This window comes from Scylla paramamosain, unplaced genomic scaffold (genome assembly GCF_035594125.1).
Source record: "Scylla paramamosain isolate STU-SP2022 unplaced genomic scaffold, ASM3559412v1 Contig2, whole genome shotgun sequence".
Taxonomy (NCBI): domain Eukaryota; kingdom Metazoa; phylum Arthropoda; class Malacostraca; order Decapoda; family Portunidae; genus Scylla; species Scylla paramamosain.
In genome coordinates, this window is record NW_026973667.1 from 4,994,394 (window position 1) to 5,011,971 (window position 17,578).

General features: G+C 39.0%; 1 protein-coding gene across 1 annotated transcript; it reads right to left on the reverse strand.

Annotated features, from left to right (window-relative positions):
- Positions 1 to 4,194: 4,194 nt before the first annotated feature.
- On the reverse strand, positions 4,195 to 14,424 carry LOC135095964 (uncharacterized). Its single transcript, XM_063997115.1, has 9 exons — positions 13,251 to 14,424; positions 12,931 to 13,077; positions 9,325 to 9,511; positions 8,852 to 8,988; positions 8,553 to 8,660; positions 8,086 to 8,212; positions 7,339 to 7,486; positions 4,459 to 4,633; positions 4,195 to 4,246 (listed from the first exon to the last, which is right to left on the reverse strand). Exons 5-9 carry the CDS (start codon positions 8,555 to 8,557, stop codon positions 4,195 to 4,197), a joined length of 507 nt encoding a protein of 168 aa, XP_063853185.1. The 5' UTR covers positions 8,558 to 8,660; positions 8,852 to 8,988; positions 9,325 to 9,511; positions 12,931 to 13,077; positions 13,251 to 14,424.
- Between the last annotated feature and the right edge of the window lie 3,154 nt (positions 14,425 to 17,578).

Sequence of the window (17,578 nt, forward strand, 5' to 3'; positions counted from 1 at the left end):
CACTCTCTACAGGGACTGGCACGTGTTGGCCTGGTGGCTTCCTGCGCCAACCCTTGTGTTCTTGTGCTCCGGGGCCAGTTCTGGGCAGCTTGCATTTCAGTCGGCAGTGTGGCGCAGCATTGAAGGCTGTTACAAAGATGCACAGCGTCCAAAGGGCGAGTGTAGTCGTGCATGTTTGGCCAGCCACTAACCCTTTGACTGCCACTTGGTACACCTTTCCCTCATCACCAATCACTGAGACACCTTTACTTGCTCCACAGGCACATCCAGTCTTTGAACTGGGAAGAAATTGCAAAAGATATTCTTGCACTGCTGCTGGTGCTGCTGACTGTGTTGTGTTGCAGGGAAGGGGTCCAGGGACAGGCAGGTTGGTCACACTTAACCCTCCCTGTGTGAATGCATGTTGCTTCTCACCAAGCACTTTTCTGGCCTGTAAATCTCGAGTGTTTCATCCCTGACCACTTCCCCCGTGGCTTGTGTGCTGTGCTTGTAAGGCTTGCTGGGGCACCACCACTGGCTGCCGTCCCAACACTGACACCTCTGCAGGTGAACACCACCACCAAGGTCTATACAGGGTGTCTCAAGAGGAAAGGAACACCAACACTAATAACACAGTCTTCTGATGCCTAACACAACACTGTCTTCTAGTGGTCAGTCTCTGTCATTTTTCTCTTTTCATTTCTTTTTTCTCTTTATACAAGTGTTGTCAATCAGTCTGTCTGTCTGTCATATTTCTCTGTTCATTTCTTTCTCCTCTTCTCTTCTCTTCATACAGGTGTTGTCAATCAGTCTGTCTGTCTGTCATATTTCTCTGTTCATTTCTTTCTCCTCTTCTCTTCTCTTCATACAGGTGTTGTCAATCAGTCTGTCTGTCTGTCATATTTCTCTGTTCATTTCTTTCTCCTCTTCTCTTCTCTTCATACAGGTGTTGTCAATCAGTCTGTCTGTCTGTCATATTTCTCTGTTCATTTCTTTCTCCTCTTCTCTTCTCTTCATACAGGTGTTATCACTCCTCTTCTCTTCTCTTCATACAGGTGTTATCAATCAGTCTGTCTGTCTGTCATATTTCTCTGTTCATTTCTTTCTGCTCTTCTCTTCATACAAGTGTTATCAATTAATTTGTGTCATATTCCTCAATCCATTTCTTTCTTCTCTTCTCTTCTTTCTCTCATACAAGTGTTACCAGTTAATCACACATTCCTCTGTTCATTTCTTTCTTCTCTTCTCTTGTCTTCTCTTCACACAGGAGTTATGAACCAATCTGTGTCAGTTCCTCACTTTACTGGCCAAGAACACATTACATTGCAGTCTTGGTGCTGTAATGCTAACACACTCCAGGGCAAGAACAAGGACAAGAAACAAGAACAAGCCTGGGAAACAAAATGCATAAAGAAAAGGAGGAACAAAAACAAAACTGGTGAACTAGGAAAACAAAACAAAGCAAAACAGTACTGGTTTACTAGGAACAACAACACAAACTGGTGAATTATTTTGACACACACACACACACACACACACACACACACACACACACACACACTTTAACAATTTCATAACCAAGACGTACAGTAGCAGGTTAAGGTTCCCTCATTAGCACTCTTGACCTAACAAAAGTGCAAACTACAGTATTGGTCCTTTCTCATTACAACAAATACTTAATATAAATGTTAGTGGTGTACATTCTCTCTCTCTCTCTCTCTCTCTCTCTCTCTCTCTCTCTCTCTCTCTCTCTCTCTCTCTCTCTCTCTCTCTCTCTCTCTCTCTCTCCCCTGACTATTTTCATTAACTTTTTTTTTTCATCTGTTTACACATTTCCTCTCTCTTTATACTTTTGACAATTAATTATTCTATTTTCTTAAGTTCTGTTCATCTTTTCCCTCTTTATACTTTTTATACTTTTAAAAATTAATCATTTAATACTTCTTAATTTTTCATCTCTTTCCTCTCTTTATAATTTTGACAATTAATAATTTCATTTTTTTTTTTTATCTCTTTCCTCTCTTTATATTTTCGACATTTAATCATTCCATTTACACTGAAGTTTTTCAAGCAATTGTGCACAGTTTCCATTAAGAGACGAGTGAGCCAAACATCAGTGGTCATACAGCTTTTGTAAATGCAGAGGAAAGGGAGTTATAAAAAGAGAGAGGGGGGGGGGTGTCACAGGGGAGTGAGAAGGCAGCTGTGTTGAAGGAAGAGTATTAAAGCAAACTGAAAATGAGAAAACAGATACTGGCTTAAACTGTAGCATTAGAAGACAGCTAAATCTTTGAATCCCTTGTTGTTTACCTGATCCTCCAAACTCTTGCCTGAACAAAAGACAAAAGCAATCCAAAGTGAGAAGAATAAAGAAAAAAGAAGAAAAAAATAAAAGACAAAATAGATACAGGCTTAAACTGTAGCATTAGAAGACAAGCCTGCTCATCCCTTCTCCTGGCTTTAGCCTCTACTGTTCTTATCCTTGCTTTAACTAACAATCTACTCCCCCAGTCTCCTACATGCCTCAGGTCTTTCTCTGCATTCCTGACTGCCATCTGACCCTGCCATTCTCTATTTTCTTCCTCACCATCCTGTCGCCTAACTTCTGCCATTCTTCCTTTGTGTTCTTCGTTTCCACTGTTCCATTTCTTTTTTTTTTTTTCCCAAGATGAGGTTCCCTCTGCTCTAAATATCTTTTCAAGCCATCTCTCCTCGCCTAGTCCTTCTATCTTCCTAAGTAAATTAAGTTTTCCTTTCTCAACCCTGTCCCTGAATGTGCTTCATCACATCTCACCTCAGATTGCCTCTACTGCTGTACTGTTTGGGACCCCTAAACTCCACCTGCTTGTAATGTTCGTGATCTCTCTAACTTCATGAGATCTCCCTCCCGGTAATGGTAAGTAATTTGTGATCTGTACAAACAGTAAGCCATTCCTTTCCACACGCTTCTGTTAATTGCATACTTGTTAATCGATCATGCTTGTCATCCTCCTGGCTTCCCCTTCATTTATTTTCCCTTACTTTTCTCCTCATACTCATGAGTGTTCTTACACTTGTTGTTAGGGTAATGAAATTTGTCAGAAGTGTACCGTCATTTAATGAAAATAACATTTGTTTTTTTCCTACAAAGGTGTCTTGAAAGTCATTGTGGTTTGGGCCAGTTTTTGATCACGAAAATGCTAAATGTCAAACTACACGACTGTTCCTCTCGTACAACATAAACTTTAAACAAATGGAAGGGTTAGGTTCCAACCCCTAGACCTCTCAAACCCTCACAAAAGTCTGCTTACAGCTACCACCTCTTGAGGATGAAGCAGTGCCCCATGCTGGTGCCGACCCTGCTGTGCTGCAGAGGGGTCTACGTGCTCCAGGCAGAATTGTGCAGCAAGAAATCATACAAAACTTCTTCCAGCAATGAAGTAAGGAAGTCAGGTATCATTTACCTATGTCAGTAATCATGTAATGAGTGAAGTAATGGTTTTCCATGTACTCGTATCACTGCATACTACATGAAAGAGATGAGTGCAGCATTTTATTTCATCAAATACTTAAGTGGCTTGCTAGTATTAGGTATGAATAACACAAATAATACAAAAAGTGCTGTAGATTTATTTAAAAAAAATTAAATGATTGGTAATGGCAAAGTTTTTGCAAGAAAAAGAAAAAAAATAACATATGAGCATAGTTCAGTTCCTGTAAAAGTAAAAAAAAAATAAATAAATAAACATATTTATTTATTTGTGGTGACCTGCCCACCAGCAGGTCACCACAAAGCACTCTAATGTAATTTTTGTACTTTAAGTAACACAAAGGCATTGTAGGTGTCACAGTGAAGAAATGCTTTGGTATTATATTGCACTAATATTAACATGCTACTCTAGGTAAATGATAGAATTGGTACAATCCTATAAATAATTGCTGGCTGGTGTTGGCATTAATGAAGTGCTCAGCAAGTGTTACCAGCTGCTGCAATGAATGCAGAATGTTCCTCTGCACTTCAACAGATCGTCAAAGTGCCTGGGACATGTTTTGTACAGCCAGCCCCTGCTCCTGCTGCACCATCACCAGCTCGCCCATGCTCAGATGAATCTGCTGTTGGGTTTCCTGGACTTGAGAGAGAACTTCCAAGTCTGAGTGGCCACCTGCAATACAGTCTAGAAGCAAACACGACTTTACACCACAAGTTACAAAATAATTGGTATTTTAGATATCATGTCATGCTATCATGTTGTGTCCCTTTACCTCATTTGCTCCTTGGACCTTTCTGCTATAGTGTACACAGGGTGGTGGTATGACACACTCATGGAATCACCAATTTAAAAATATGATGGCCACCTGAGAGAAGTATTCCTCAAAAAAAAAAAAAAAAAAAAAAAAAAAAAAAAAAGTTTAAAGTAGAAAAGACACACTGGCAGGAGTTGTATAATCAGTGTTCATCATACTGGAGGACAACTGAATACATGTTAACATGTTACTCACCATTGCATGTAGTCATCTGTAACATGGATGATTTGAATGTCATCCAGTGAAGATGACACAGGATTGTCAAATCCAGAGGCCCCTGCAGAGCCAGCAACACCATGAGAAGAGGGTTGGATGGGTCCAACACTACTGCTGGTGGAAGGCTCTGGTCCTTCTAGAGGCCCTGACACTTCTGGAAGAGAAGAAGAAAAAAAAAAAAAAAAAAAAGTAGAGAATAAGCTGGTATTCTTTGAGTGATGTTTTTTGTTGACTAATTTTTCTTTTAATTATCAGTCAACCTAGTCATGTCTATGTCTATCACATGGTTTTGTTGAGTTGGCGTGCAAGTGTGCAGATCTCTACGTTCAGGAGGATGAGTATTGGACATGATGCAGCTAGCCCCATGGAAGATGATGCTGTAACATAATTATTGTTACATTACAGTAATTATTGTTACATTACAGTACTGCACTTAGTTAAAAATGGCAATAATTTACAAAATGTAATTTGACCTTAAGCAGTGTGGCACCATCACTTTCAGGGTATGGAGTAGAAATGCCGTTTCTACTTCCACCGCACTGCACTTCGCTACCCACTCTCTGCCCTGCTGAGCATCACATCTCTCAACCTGCCCAGACTCAGCTGTCTTCCCTTCATGGCAATTGCCTATCCTGAGGTCCAGAGGAAATTTAAGGACCTCTGACCCAGGTCAAGAGCAAGGCTGCTGCAGAACACTGGTGAGTTAATTGGTTATTCTTATCACATCTTCATTGGCATAGTTGCAGACCTAGCATGGTGCAGTTGACACAGAAGAGGGATAGAGGGCTATATGGATGGAATTACTGTGATATTACCAAAAATGGAGTGATGTCCAGCTGCAAGTAAGTGAAATCATGGCTTATGGTTCCAGCACACACACAGTAGGGTATTCTTTTACTCCTTCACCAGTCTCAACATGGCCTTTCCTACCCTTCTCATCAGATACAGTTTGTCATTCCAGAATAATTTGAACCCCACATATACCAACTGCAAATTAATTGTAATGATGACAGTAATTGTTAAACGGCTACATGTACATATTTTTAGAGAAGCAAGGTTATTTTAGCTATTTCAGGTTTGTCTTTGGTTTTGTTAGATTACTTTGGTTATGTTACATCAGATTTGATTAACATACTAATTCAGTGTATGCCAAAAATGACAAAAAGCAAATAGTTTCATGTGGAAAAGATGAACATAGAGTAAAAATTTACCCACACTACCATATTTGCTTAATATTTTGTCTTCTTGACCTAATTGCTTATGGAATTTAATTGACTAATGTTTTGGGCATTGCTGGACACTGTTTTGAGTAATGTGAACAACTTCCTCTGTATGACTTCGTTGCATGTTGGGACCAAAAAAAATGTTTTTCTGCACAACCTTTGGGACCCAAACTGCTGTAATGAATTTCATTTCTTGAATATTGGTTTTACTTTGTTGAGGAAGGAGGGTTAGGTTATGGTTAGGTTAGTTAGGTTAGATGACTGTTAGCAGTGCTTAAAACCCTGGCAATTATTTAAAAAGTTTGCTCGTGTACTTGTATTTCATTGTTGGTGCTGTTACACAATTTACCCATATAGTCAATAAACATACAAGAACCAACTAAGCAATGGATTATAAATAGGAGTATGTACAGTACCTCTGGCAGTCAGGTCTGAGACAGTGACCACTGCAGTGCTAAATAACATCAATATGCTCTAATACATTCATGATTTACACCAATTTCATTTGGCTTTACATGTGAACTTCAAAGTGGCTGATAATTGCAACATTCATATCCATGCAGGTGGGTGACCTCCAGATGAGACAACATACACTGCTGTGGAGGTGGTCGTGCTGTGGATGTGGTCTCACACAGCATTTACAGGACTGCCATACCCTGAAAGTGATGGCACCACACTGCGTAAGTAAACTACCAAAGGTCAAATTACATTTTGTAAATCACTGCCATTTTTAACTAAGTGCAGTACTGTAATGTAACAATAATTATGTCACAGCATCATCTTCCATGGGGCTAGCTGCATCATGTCCAATACTCATCCTCCTGAACGTAGAGATCTGCACACTTGCACGCCAACTCAACAAAACCATGTGATAGACATAGACATGACTAGGTTGACTGATAATTAAAAGAAAAATTAGTCAATAAAAACATCACTTAAATAATACCAGCTTATTCTCTACCTGCAGTAATGAAAGCACTTTGAATTTTTTTCCAGAAGTGTCAGGGCCTCTGGAATGACCACAGCCTTCCACCTGCAGTGGTGTTGGGGTCATCCAACCCTGGTGTTACTGGGTCTGCAGGGGGCCTCTGGATTCGACACTGTCGTCATTTGCACTGGATGAGGACCTCTCTGTTCAAATCGTCCATGTTACAGATGACTACATGCAATGGTGAATAACATGTTAACATGTATTCAGTTGTCCTCCAGTACAATGAACACTGATTATACAACTCCTGACTCCTGCCAGTAAGTGTTGTTCTTGCCACTTTGACCTATTTAAAAAAAATTTTTTTTTTTTTAGAATACTTCTCTCAGGCAGCTGTTTTACTTTTAAATTGCGGAGGCGGCTGTTTTACTTTTAAATTACGGATTCCATAAGTGTATCATACCACTACCTTAGGTATAGTATATAGCAGAAAGGTCCAAGGAGCAAGTGAGGTAAAAGGCCATGGCAAGATGCAAGCTTTTTTTTTTATTTGATTTTTGTTGCCCTTGGCCAGTGTTCCTCCTACATAAAAAAAAAATAAATAAATAAAACATAACATGCAACTTAAAATAACATTTATTTTGAAACTTGTGGTGTAAAGTCATGTTTGCTTCTATGGTGTATAAAATCGTGTAAAATCATGTTTACTGTATTGCAGGTGGCCACCCAGACTTGGAAGTTCTCTCTCAAGCGCAGGAAACCCAACAGCAGATTCATCTGAGCATGGGCGAGCTGGTGATGGTGCAGCAGGAGCAGGGGCTGGCTGTACAAAACATGTCCCAGGCACTTTGACAATCTGTTGAAGTGCAGAGGAACATTCTGCATTCATTGCAGCAGCTGGTAACACTTGCTGAGCACTTCATTAATGCCAACACCAGCCAGCAATTATTTATAGGATTGTACCAATTCTATCATTTACCTAGAGTAGCATGTTAATATTAGTGCAATATAATACCAAAGCATTTCTTCACTGTGATACCTACAATGCCTTTGTGTTACTTAAAGTACAAACAAAAATTACATTAGAGTGCTTTGTGGTGACCTGCTGGTGGGCATTTCTATAAATATGTTTAATTTTTTTTGTACTTTTTACAGGAACTATTTTTTTTTTTTACCTTTTACAGGAACTGAACTATGCTCATATGTTATTTATTTTTTTTTCTTTTTCTTGCAAAAACTTTGCCATTACCAGTCATTTAATTTTTAAAATAAATCTACTGCACTTTTTGTATTATTTGTGTTATTCATACCTAATACTAGCAAGCCACTTAAGTATTTGATGAAATAAAATGCTGCACTCATCTCTTTCATGTAGTATGCAGTGATACATGGAAAACCATTACTTCACTCATTACATGATTACTGACATAGGTAAATGATACCTGACTTCCTTACTTCATTGCTGGAAGAAGTTTTGTATGATTTCTTGCTGCACAATTCTGCCTGGAGCACGTAGACCCCTCTGCAGCACAGCAGGGTCGGCACCAGCATGGGGCACTGCTTCATCCTCAAGAGGTGGTAGCTGTAAGCAGACTTTTGTGAGGGTTTGAGAGGTCTAGGGGTTGGAACCTAACCCTTCCATTTGTTTAAAGTTTATGTTGTACGAGAGGAACAGACGTGTAGTTTGACATTTAGCATTTTCGTGATCCAAAACTGGCCCAAACCATAATGACTTTCAAGACACCTTTGTTGGAAAAAAAACAAATGTTATTTTCGTTAAATGACGGTACACTTCTGACAAATTTCATTACCCTAACAACAAGTGTAAGAACACTCATGACTGTACTCAGTTAAATCAAATCTAATGTCCATGATATTGATATATCCCGTCAACTACCAGAAAAATAGCGACAAGTACATACGTCATCAGGAACTTGATGCAGCGGTTGTGTAGGAGCAGGCAAGCATTAATTATTTTCACACACTTGATGGGTCTGTACTGCAAGCTACCTCCATAAGAGTGCAGGCACCTGTGAAAAGTGAGATTTCATACTACAAGAGGATTCATTACTTGTCAAGGAGTATGTCAACTGTCCATTTATAACTAATGTCAAGGCTTATCACACTGTTTTCTTATGCAATACCAGTAACCATGTGCAGTCACATGAAAATCAATAAAATACATGGTTGGGTAAACATGTAATGCAATGATACTGTATACCTGGGAGTCTGGAGCAGTAGCTGAGGATCACTCCATTCGCATCACAAACAAGTTGGATGTTGAGAGGGAGTGATACCTTTTCTGGTTAAAGTAAAGGGCCTCATCCACACCTGGGGCCTTGATGGCAATGTGGGTGCCTGTGCACACAAAAGAAAGTATTACATGATCATGTTACACAGTAGCTACAGTAGCTATCCATCATATATATATATATATATATATATATATATATATATATATATATATATATATATATATATATATATATATATATATATATATATATATATATATATACACCACCCCTGCACTGGATATGCACACAGTATACATAAATTATTGAAAACTTTATTAATGCCTAACAGGACCTTGAGGCTGTGAGATACCTTTCACTCAAAGGAAACACTGATGAAGTGATAGATTATAACAGTAACACTAAATTTAAAACAAAAATACATTATTGTTAATCTTACCATCAATGGCCCCAGTAACCCTTGGGAAATTTTTGATCCTGAAGAACTGTTGTGCAGTTCTCCTTTGATCAAGGTGTGTTGGAGGCATCTTGATTTCCTGCACCGACTTATCACTCAACTCGGTGCACACACACTCACTCAACTCGGTGCACACACACTCAAAGACTCTGCTGACACTTGCGTAGGTCTGAAAGCAGATTATAAGCCATTAGTTTTCATTTTATTTATTTATTTATTTTAAATAAGATACATCTTTGTTGTAGGCCCAAAAGAAAAAAAAAAAAAAATCGGTCACAAATTTAATGATCCTTCTGCATGTAATGCAGTGTTCTTTCAATCAGTGCCATCATATCCATACACATATTACTTCAATCACTGCCATCATATCCATACACATATTACTTCAATCACTGCCATCATATCCATACACATATTACTTCAATCACTGCCATCATATCCATACACATATTACTTCAATCACTGCCATCATATCCATACACATATTACTTCAATCACTGCCATCATATCCATACACATATTACTTCAATCACTGCCATCATATCCATACATATATTACTTCTGCTGTCAATTTTTTTTTGCCAGCAGTATAGTAAATTAAGTTATCCTTAGGACAGTGTTAGAAACATGTCAGAAATAAACCCAACAAGTCTAGAAATATTTGTACACATGAATAATAATGGGGTGGGTGAGGAAGGGGCAGCCCCAGGGGTGCTTGACGGCAGGTTTGGTAAGGTAAAACTCCAAAAACTCCTTCATTAACAGAAAATGTCAAAACCTTTCAAGATCTAATTCCCCTTGTGATTTCTGGCATCTAGCCAAAAATATCTCCAATAACTTTGCTTCTTCTTTACCTCCTCTACTTCAACCAGATGGCACCACTGCTATCACATCTATTTCTAAAGCTGAACTCTTAGCTCAAACCTTTGCTAAAAACTCTACCTTGGACGATTCTGGGCTTGTTCCTCCCTCTCCTCCACCCTCTGACTACTTCATGCCACCTATTAAAATTCTTCGCAATGATGTTTTCCATGCCCTCGCTGGCCTAAACCCTCGGAAGGCTTATGGGCCTGATGGGGTCCCTCCTATTGTTCTCCGAAACTGTGTCTCCGTGCTTGCACCTTGCCTAGTCAAACTCTTTCAGCTCTGTCTGTCAACATCTACCTTTCCTTCTTGCTGGAAGTTTGCCTACATTCAACCTGTTCCTAAAAAGGGTGACCGCTCCAATCCCTCAAACTACCGTCCTATTGCTTTAATTTCCTGCCAATCTAAAGTTTTTGAATCTATCCTCAACAGGAAGATTCTTAAACATCTATCACTTCACAACCTTCTATCTGATCGCCAGTATGGGTTCCGTCAAGGCCGCTCTACTGGTGATCTTCTAGCTTTCCTTACTGAGTCTTGGTCATCCTCTTTTAGAGATTTTGGTGAAACTTTTGCTGTTGCCTTGGACATATCAAAAGCCTTTGATAGAGTCTGGCACAAAGCTTTGATTTCCAAACTACCCTCTTACGGTTTCTATCCTTCTCTCTGTAACTTCATCTCAAGTTTCCTTTCTGACCGTTCTATTGCTGCTGTGGTAGACGGTCACTGTTCTTCTCCTAAATCTATTAACAGTGGTATTCCTCAGAGTTCTGTCCTGTCACCAACTCTCTTCTTATTATTCATTAATGATCTTCTAAACCAAACTTCTTGTCCTATCCACTCCTACGCTGATGATACCACCCTGCACCTTTCCACGTCTCTTCATAGACGTCCAACCCTTCAGGAGGTAAACATATCACGCAGGGAAGCCACAGAACGCCTGACTTCTGATCTTTCTAAAATTTCTGATTGGGGCAGAGCAAACTTGGTATTGTTCAATGCCTCAAAAACTCAATTCCTCCATCTATCAACTCGACACAACCTTCCAGACAACTATCCCCTCTTCTTCAATGACACTCAACTGTCCCCCTCTTCTACACTGAACATCCTCGGTCTGTCCTTTACTTATAATCTGAACTGGAAACTTCACATCTTATCTCTAGCTAAAACAGCTTCTATGAAGTTAGGTGTTCTGAGACGTCTCCGCCAGTTTTTCTCACCCCCTCAGCTGCTAACTCTGTACAAGGGCCTTATCCGTCCATGTATGGAGTATGCTTCACATGTCTGGGGAGGTTCCACTCATACTGCTCTTCTAGACAGGGTGGAATCAAAAGCTTTTCGTCTCATCAACTCCTCTCCTCTAACTGACTGTCTTCAGCCTCTCTCTCACTGCCGCAATGTTGCATATCTAGCTGTCTTCTACCGCTATTTTCATGCTTACTGCTCTTTTGATCTTGCTAACTGCATGCCTCCCCTCCTTCCGCGGCATTGCTGCACAAGACTTTCTTCTTTCTCTCACCCCTATTCTGTCCACCTCTCTAACACAAGAGTTAACCAGTATTCTCAATCATTCACCCCTTTCTCTGGTAAACTCTGGAACTCCCTGCCTGCTTCTGTATTTCCACCTTCCTATGACTTGAATTCCTTCAAGAGGGAGGTTTCAAGACACTTATCCACCAATTTTTGACCACTGCTTTGACCCTTTTATGGGACTGGCATTTTAGTGGGCATTTTTTTTTATTAGATTTTTGTTGCCCTTGGCCAGTATCCTTCCTACATAAAAAAAAAAAAAAAAAAAAAAAAGGTTTGGTTTTGTAAGGTTAGCATCATCCCTCATCCCTCCTTATTAATTATGCACTCATATTTTGACACCAGGAACTAAGCTTGACAAGTTCCTAACACTGGATTACAGCGTTATAAACAGTGGCATGCAGGAAGTTGACTTTAATGCCTTTTATCCTTGAAAGTCAGCTACACTTGAATATTATGCACCCCAATGAACATCAGTTTATTCACCTACAAAAGTTATTTATGGAATATTGTGCAGTTTGTCTAAAAAAAAAGTAGTAGTAATTGTTTAGAGTCCTCTCTTGTCCTTGTTACACATCTATCCTCTTCCATCCTTTCACAAACCTCTTGTTACACATCTATCCTCTTCCATTCTTTCACAAACCTCTTGTTACACATCTATCCTCTTCCATTCTTTCACAAACCTCTTGTTACACATCTATCCTCTTCCATTCTTTCACAAACCTCTTGTTACACATCTATCCTCTTCCATTCTTTCACAAACCTCTTGTTACACATCTATCCTCTTCCATTCTTTCACAAACCTCTTGATAAACCTGAAACACATAGTATTAGATGGGGGAGAAGTGCCCCCGTCCTTCAGGGGTGTTCCAGAGGTTATGCTAACTGATATTAGTGTCTGTAAAGGTGGGTCTAGCCCCTGTGGTTACGTTAGATTAGGTAATGTTCCAAATATAAGTGTGCAGTGACTAACCTAACCTCTGGCAACCTCTGGGGGGCCTTAGCCCATCCCCTGGATTCCTGAAGGGCAGGGGCACTTCTTCCTCACCTTAAAGTTATGTTTTATGTGTATCTAAAGGTATATGTGAAGAATGTAAGAGAATAGACCAGTAATAAGGTCAGGGAAAAGGCTTCCTGACAATTACCAAAACAGCCAGCCCCTGTGCTGAAGCATGCAACACCAGCATATCTTACCTGCAGTGTTTCCAATGACATTTTGGAAGGACCCACTGGCAAACAATCTCAGGGACAGCAAAACCTGGGTGTGAGTTGGTAATGCCCGGCTACGCCTTCTCCTTCTCTCCAGCTGAGGCTGCATCTCCTCAAACAAGAGGATTAGGTCTGCCGAGAGAAGTGATATTTGAGCATGAGCTCATTATCACTCAATGCCAAGGGGTCAAGGCGATCCCAAAAGCGCCTTTCTCACTTCAAGGCACGAACGTGGAAGTATGCAAAGAAAATATCCAATACATGCAGGTGAAACGACGAAAACAATACTTAATCACAGTACACACTTGTTGCTGCGAGGCGGAATGAGGAGCGCGCACGTGGGACAAATCAGCCTTTTCCTGCTTTATTTTTGGTGTTCTATGCAATATTTCACTTTATGCATCACAAAACCATGCTTTCTTGGTGGTAAACCTTGTAAACAATGAAAAAAAAAGGTTATTTTGTGCACATAAATATTTATATAAGAGTTTTCGGGTGAGATGTTAACTTACACCACCTCAGGTGCGAAACAAGTTACTCTGGCCCCTAGTTCTTCCGGCCCAGGTCACTCCGGCCCCTAGTTCTTCCGGCCCTGGTCACTCCGGCCTCCTTTACCTTTGACCCAAATCATACCGGCCTCCCCTATGTGTGCGTGACTCGTCGCCTTGTTTACAATCCATGATTCCACGACATTTGATGGAACCGAAATACCGAATGTTTTGAGTATCGTTTGCCCGATCACTTCGATCTGATGAACGATGAATCCAGTCCCAGTGTGGACCACAGTCAGGTTGGCAGAGCGCAACTCAGGTGTTCCGATAGTCCTAAGTTTAATATATATCACGTATGGCTTAATTGTTTCGAAGCTATTAGGTTAAATACTCACTCATCACAGCTCGATACACGAAATGTTTCTGATGAAGATATATGAACCTGTCGCGAATCTCTTACATTAACTAATGGGTCTCGATATGCAAAATTACTGGTCTGGAATTAATATGAAGCAAAGTTACTTGGAACAGGACCCTGCATAGGACCATATTCTGACCATGGCTTCCTTTCCATGCATTTACTGTTCTACTGAAGTCCGTCCACGCCAGCAAGCGCTGCAGTGCGATGGGTGTGACCAGTGGCAGCACCGAACGTGTGACACTGGTATAACTCTGGACCATGCGGCTGTAATCCTCAGGGAAAAGAAAAAAAAGATTACCGAAAGGTATTAAAAGCAACCTTATAAGTAACTGGGGAGTGTAACGTGGAGAAGCTTGTAAAGGATTTCGAAATGGCGTTATGGTCGGCTGTCAGAACCCTATTACCAATGGCAAAATTACAAGGGTGTGCATTTCACTGGAACCAAGCCATCTGGAGGAAGGTTCAGTCATTAGGACTAGCAGTTCCCTATATCATCGTCCCACACAGGATTTTATAAGACAAATCATGGCCCTTCCTTTCCTCCCAGGAGAACATATTGAACCAACATTCAATCACCTACAATCACGTGCACCTGCGGGACCAATTCTAGAATTAATGTCCTATGTTAAAGAAACATGGATCACTGGACTGTGGTCACCAAATGAGTGGACGGTGTTTGGGCAGAGTATTAGAACAAACAATGACTTGGAGGGTTATCACAGAAGACTAAATGGCAGTGCAGGTAATTCACACATTCCTTTTTATGCGTTGGTTCCCCTTTTGTACAAGGAATCAAGTTATGTAGACGTTCAAGTGCGCCTGGTCAGGGATGGCAAACTTGCTCGTTACCAGAGAAAAAGATATAAATCCCTACAAGGCCGAATTTTTACATTGTGGAACAAGTATGAGAGCCATGAAATAACGACAGACCACTTACTAAAAGCATGTTCTAGGCTAAGTGGACCAACGACATAACTGTACTTAATTGGACGTGTCTTTGCACAGACGTATGCGCTATGTAGCTGTATGACTTAATTTTATATAGTGTCAATGTTTTACACATACTTTAACATATTTTGTGCAATGTTATTTTTAATACGCTGAATAAATTGAATAATAGATTTTTAACTGAATAGTATTTTTTTTAATTCCCACACGTAGGTGTCTTGTGAGCAACCAAAAATCAATGCTAGTCATTGAATTTGGCGGGAAAATGTTGGCGTTTTCTGCTAACGTAAACATATATGGCTACATGATGTTGAAACGTTATTTGTAAACCCCACCAAGGCTGGGGCTCATTCAGTCCACGCCAATAATGGGTTTAAGGTAAGCCTATTCATAATTGATTTTGTATTGCTACTGAAAATATGTTCACGTTGTAATGCCACCCTCCCCCCGGTTCCCCCCTCCTCCCTCCTCCTCACCGGTCCGATCAGAGCTCTAATGAGACGAGGCAAAGATCTTCACGGTGAAGAAGAAAAAAAGAAGAGGAAGAGAGAAGAGGTGAAGCACGCACACACACACAAGAAAAAAAAAAAAAATTTTGATTGATAATGGTTCTCGCCTTCATCGTCATGGCCAGAGGGTAGGGAGAGGTTAATTATCACACAGTACCTACAGTGTGGCTTTATTATGAGGAATGAAAAATATAAAAATAGCAAAAATAATTAAATGAATAATACTGATGGGATTCTTTGGGTTGACTGACCCACTATGACACTTTATCGAGTGGTTAATCTAGAAAAAAAAAAAGCACTTGAAATTCTGGTATGGCATATACACTTACACTCCGTTACTTAACACTACGAATACACAAGAAAATAATTACTTTTATAACTCCTCAAGAGTACCATTGATTCTGGGCACCGTTATATCCCTAAATAGCGTCACAGCCTTCATCCATCACTTCTCTACGGCAATAATATTGCTCACAACACATTCACAGTAGACTATTATTTGACTAAAGAAACATTACATGGCTAACACTTTCCCAAGACTCTGTGGCCTGTCTCCACGTGGGACCAACACCGGCTATTTTATCTGTTGCCAGAGGGAAGGGAGACGCCATTCTGACGTCCATATGAAGGGATTCAGAGCTCTTGAAGTCATCCCACCGGACGCCAGCCGCAAACCGAAGTGCAGCATTTTGTACTCTCTGGAGGCGGCGGTGGGCAGTCTGGGTGAGGGCATGTAGAGGGACAGGTGGGTATGTTAGGACAGGCAGCACCATGGTCTTGACCAGGTGGAGAGTCTCCATGTGGGCTCTATTTATGTGAGGGAAGTGGATCAAAGATACAGCTTTTGTGGTGAAGAATGAACAATGAGATGCCAGGAAATAGGGTGAATTGACCAATAACAGCGGCCGTTATTTTAGCCAATGACCAGGGAGAAGGACTCAGAAGCGAACGCAGGGCTGGTGTTTTCCCTAAGGACTATAAGGAAGGTGTGAATTACCTTGAGAGGTAGGGAAGGTGGAGAGAGGTTAAAATCAGCATAGATTGGCTGGCCATTGGCACACGTGGGATGAATATATGAAATGATGAATATATATATATATATATATATATATATATATATATATATATATATATATATATATATATATATATATATATATATATATATATATATATATATATATATATATATATATATATATATATATATATATAACGTGTGTGTGTGTGTGTGTGTGTGTGTGTGTGTGTGTGTAAGTAGAAAATTGAATAAAAACTCAGCAATACAAGGCACAATATTAAAATAAATAAATAAATAAAATAACTAAACTAATCCTTGAAATACATTGTTAAATATTTTACATTTATAAAAATAAAATATTTATAAAAAAGATAAAATGAATTAGTTAAAATACAAAAAAAATAAATAAATAAAATACACACAAAAAAAGAATAAAAACCATTCACTGAATAAAAGTAAAAAAAAAAAAAAAACAAGACTAAAATAATAACTAAAATATAAAAGAAATAAAATAAAAATATATCAGCAGATGATTAAAAATAAAATAAAATAATAAAAGTAACTTATAAAAATTAAACCTTGATAAAAGTGTTTGAATGAGACAAAAAAAAAAAAAAAAAAGGATTACAATAAACTGAAAACACAACGAAATAAACACAAGTCCTGAGACGCTGCAACAAAACAAACAATAAAATTGAAAGTCAGTAAGATAAATTAGGAATACAATAATGAATGATACAAAAGCACCACAAAGAAATGCACTAAAATAAAAAGCAAAACAACAACAAAACATTCTTTACGAACATCCCAACATTAAACATTTGAAAAAAATGTAATTTTACCAAAGGAAACTTTTAATTTAATATTTATTAATATTTAGCTTTTTCTTTTACAATAACAAAATGATATATATATATATATATATATATATATATATATATATATATATATATATATATATATATATATATATATATATATATATATATATATATATATATATATTACAGTCAAACTGTGTAATCAGTCATTTCGTGAAATGACTGAAATTCTTAGTCATTACATGTATTGCCTGTGGAGGCCAGTCAGTTCAGGAAATGACTGAAAATTATAGCCATTTCATGAAACGACTGAATTATTGTCATGCTTGTTACACTATATGGCTGTTTTGAATTAGGCAAAATGTGAACTAGTGGTTTGACGATGTGAACTAGCGGTTTGACGTCCATTGACAGCCATGACG

Excerpts from the sequence above, each read along its gene's own strand:
- LOC135095964 (XM_063997115.1), bottom strand. Across the intron at positions 7,487-8,085 it reads AAACTTCTTCCAGCAATGAA|ATTGTCAAAGTGCCTGGGAC; the intron begins GTAAGGAAGTCA and ends GCACTTCAACAG. Across the intron at positions 4,634-7,338 it reads GGGTGGCCACCTGCAATACA|AAGTGTCAGGGCCTCTAGAA; the intron begins GTAAACATGATT and ends CTTCTCTTCCAG.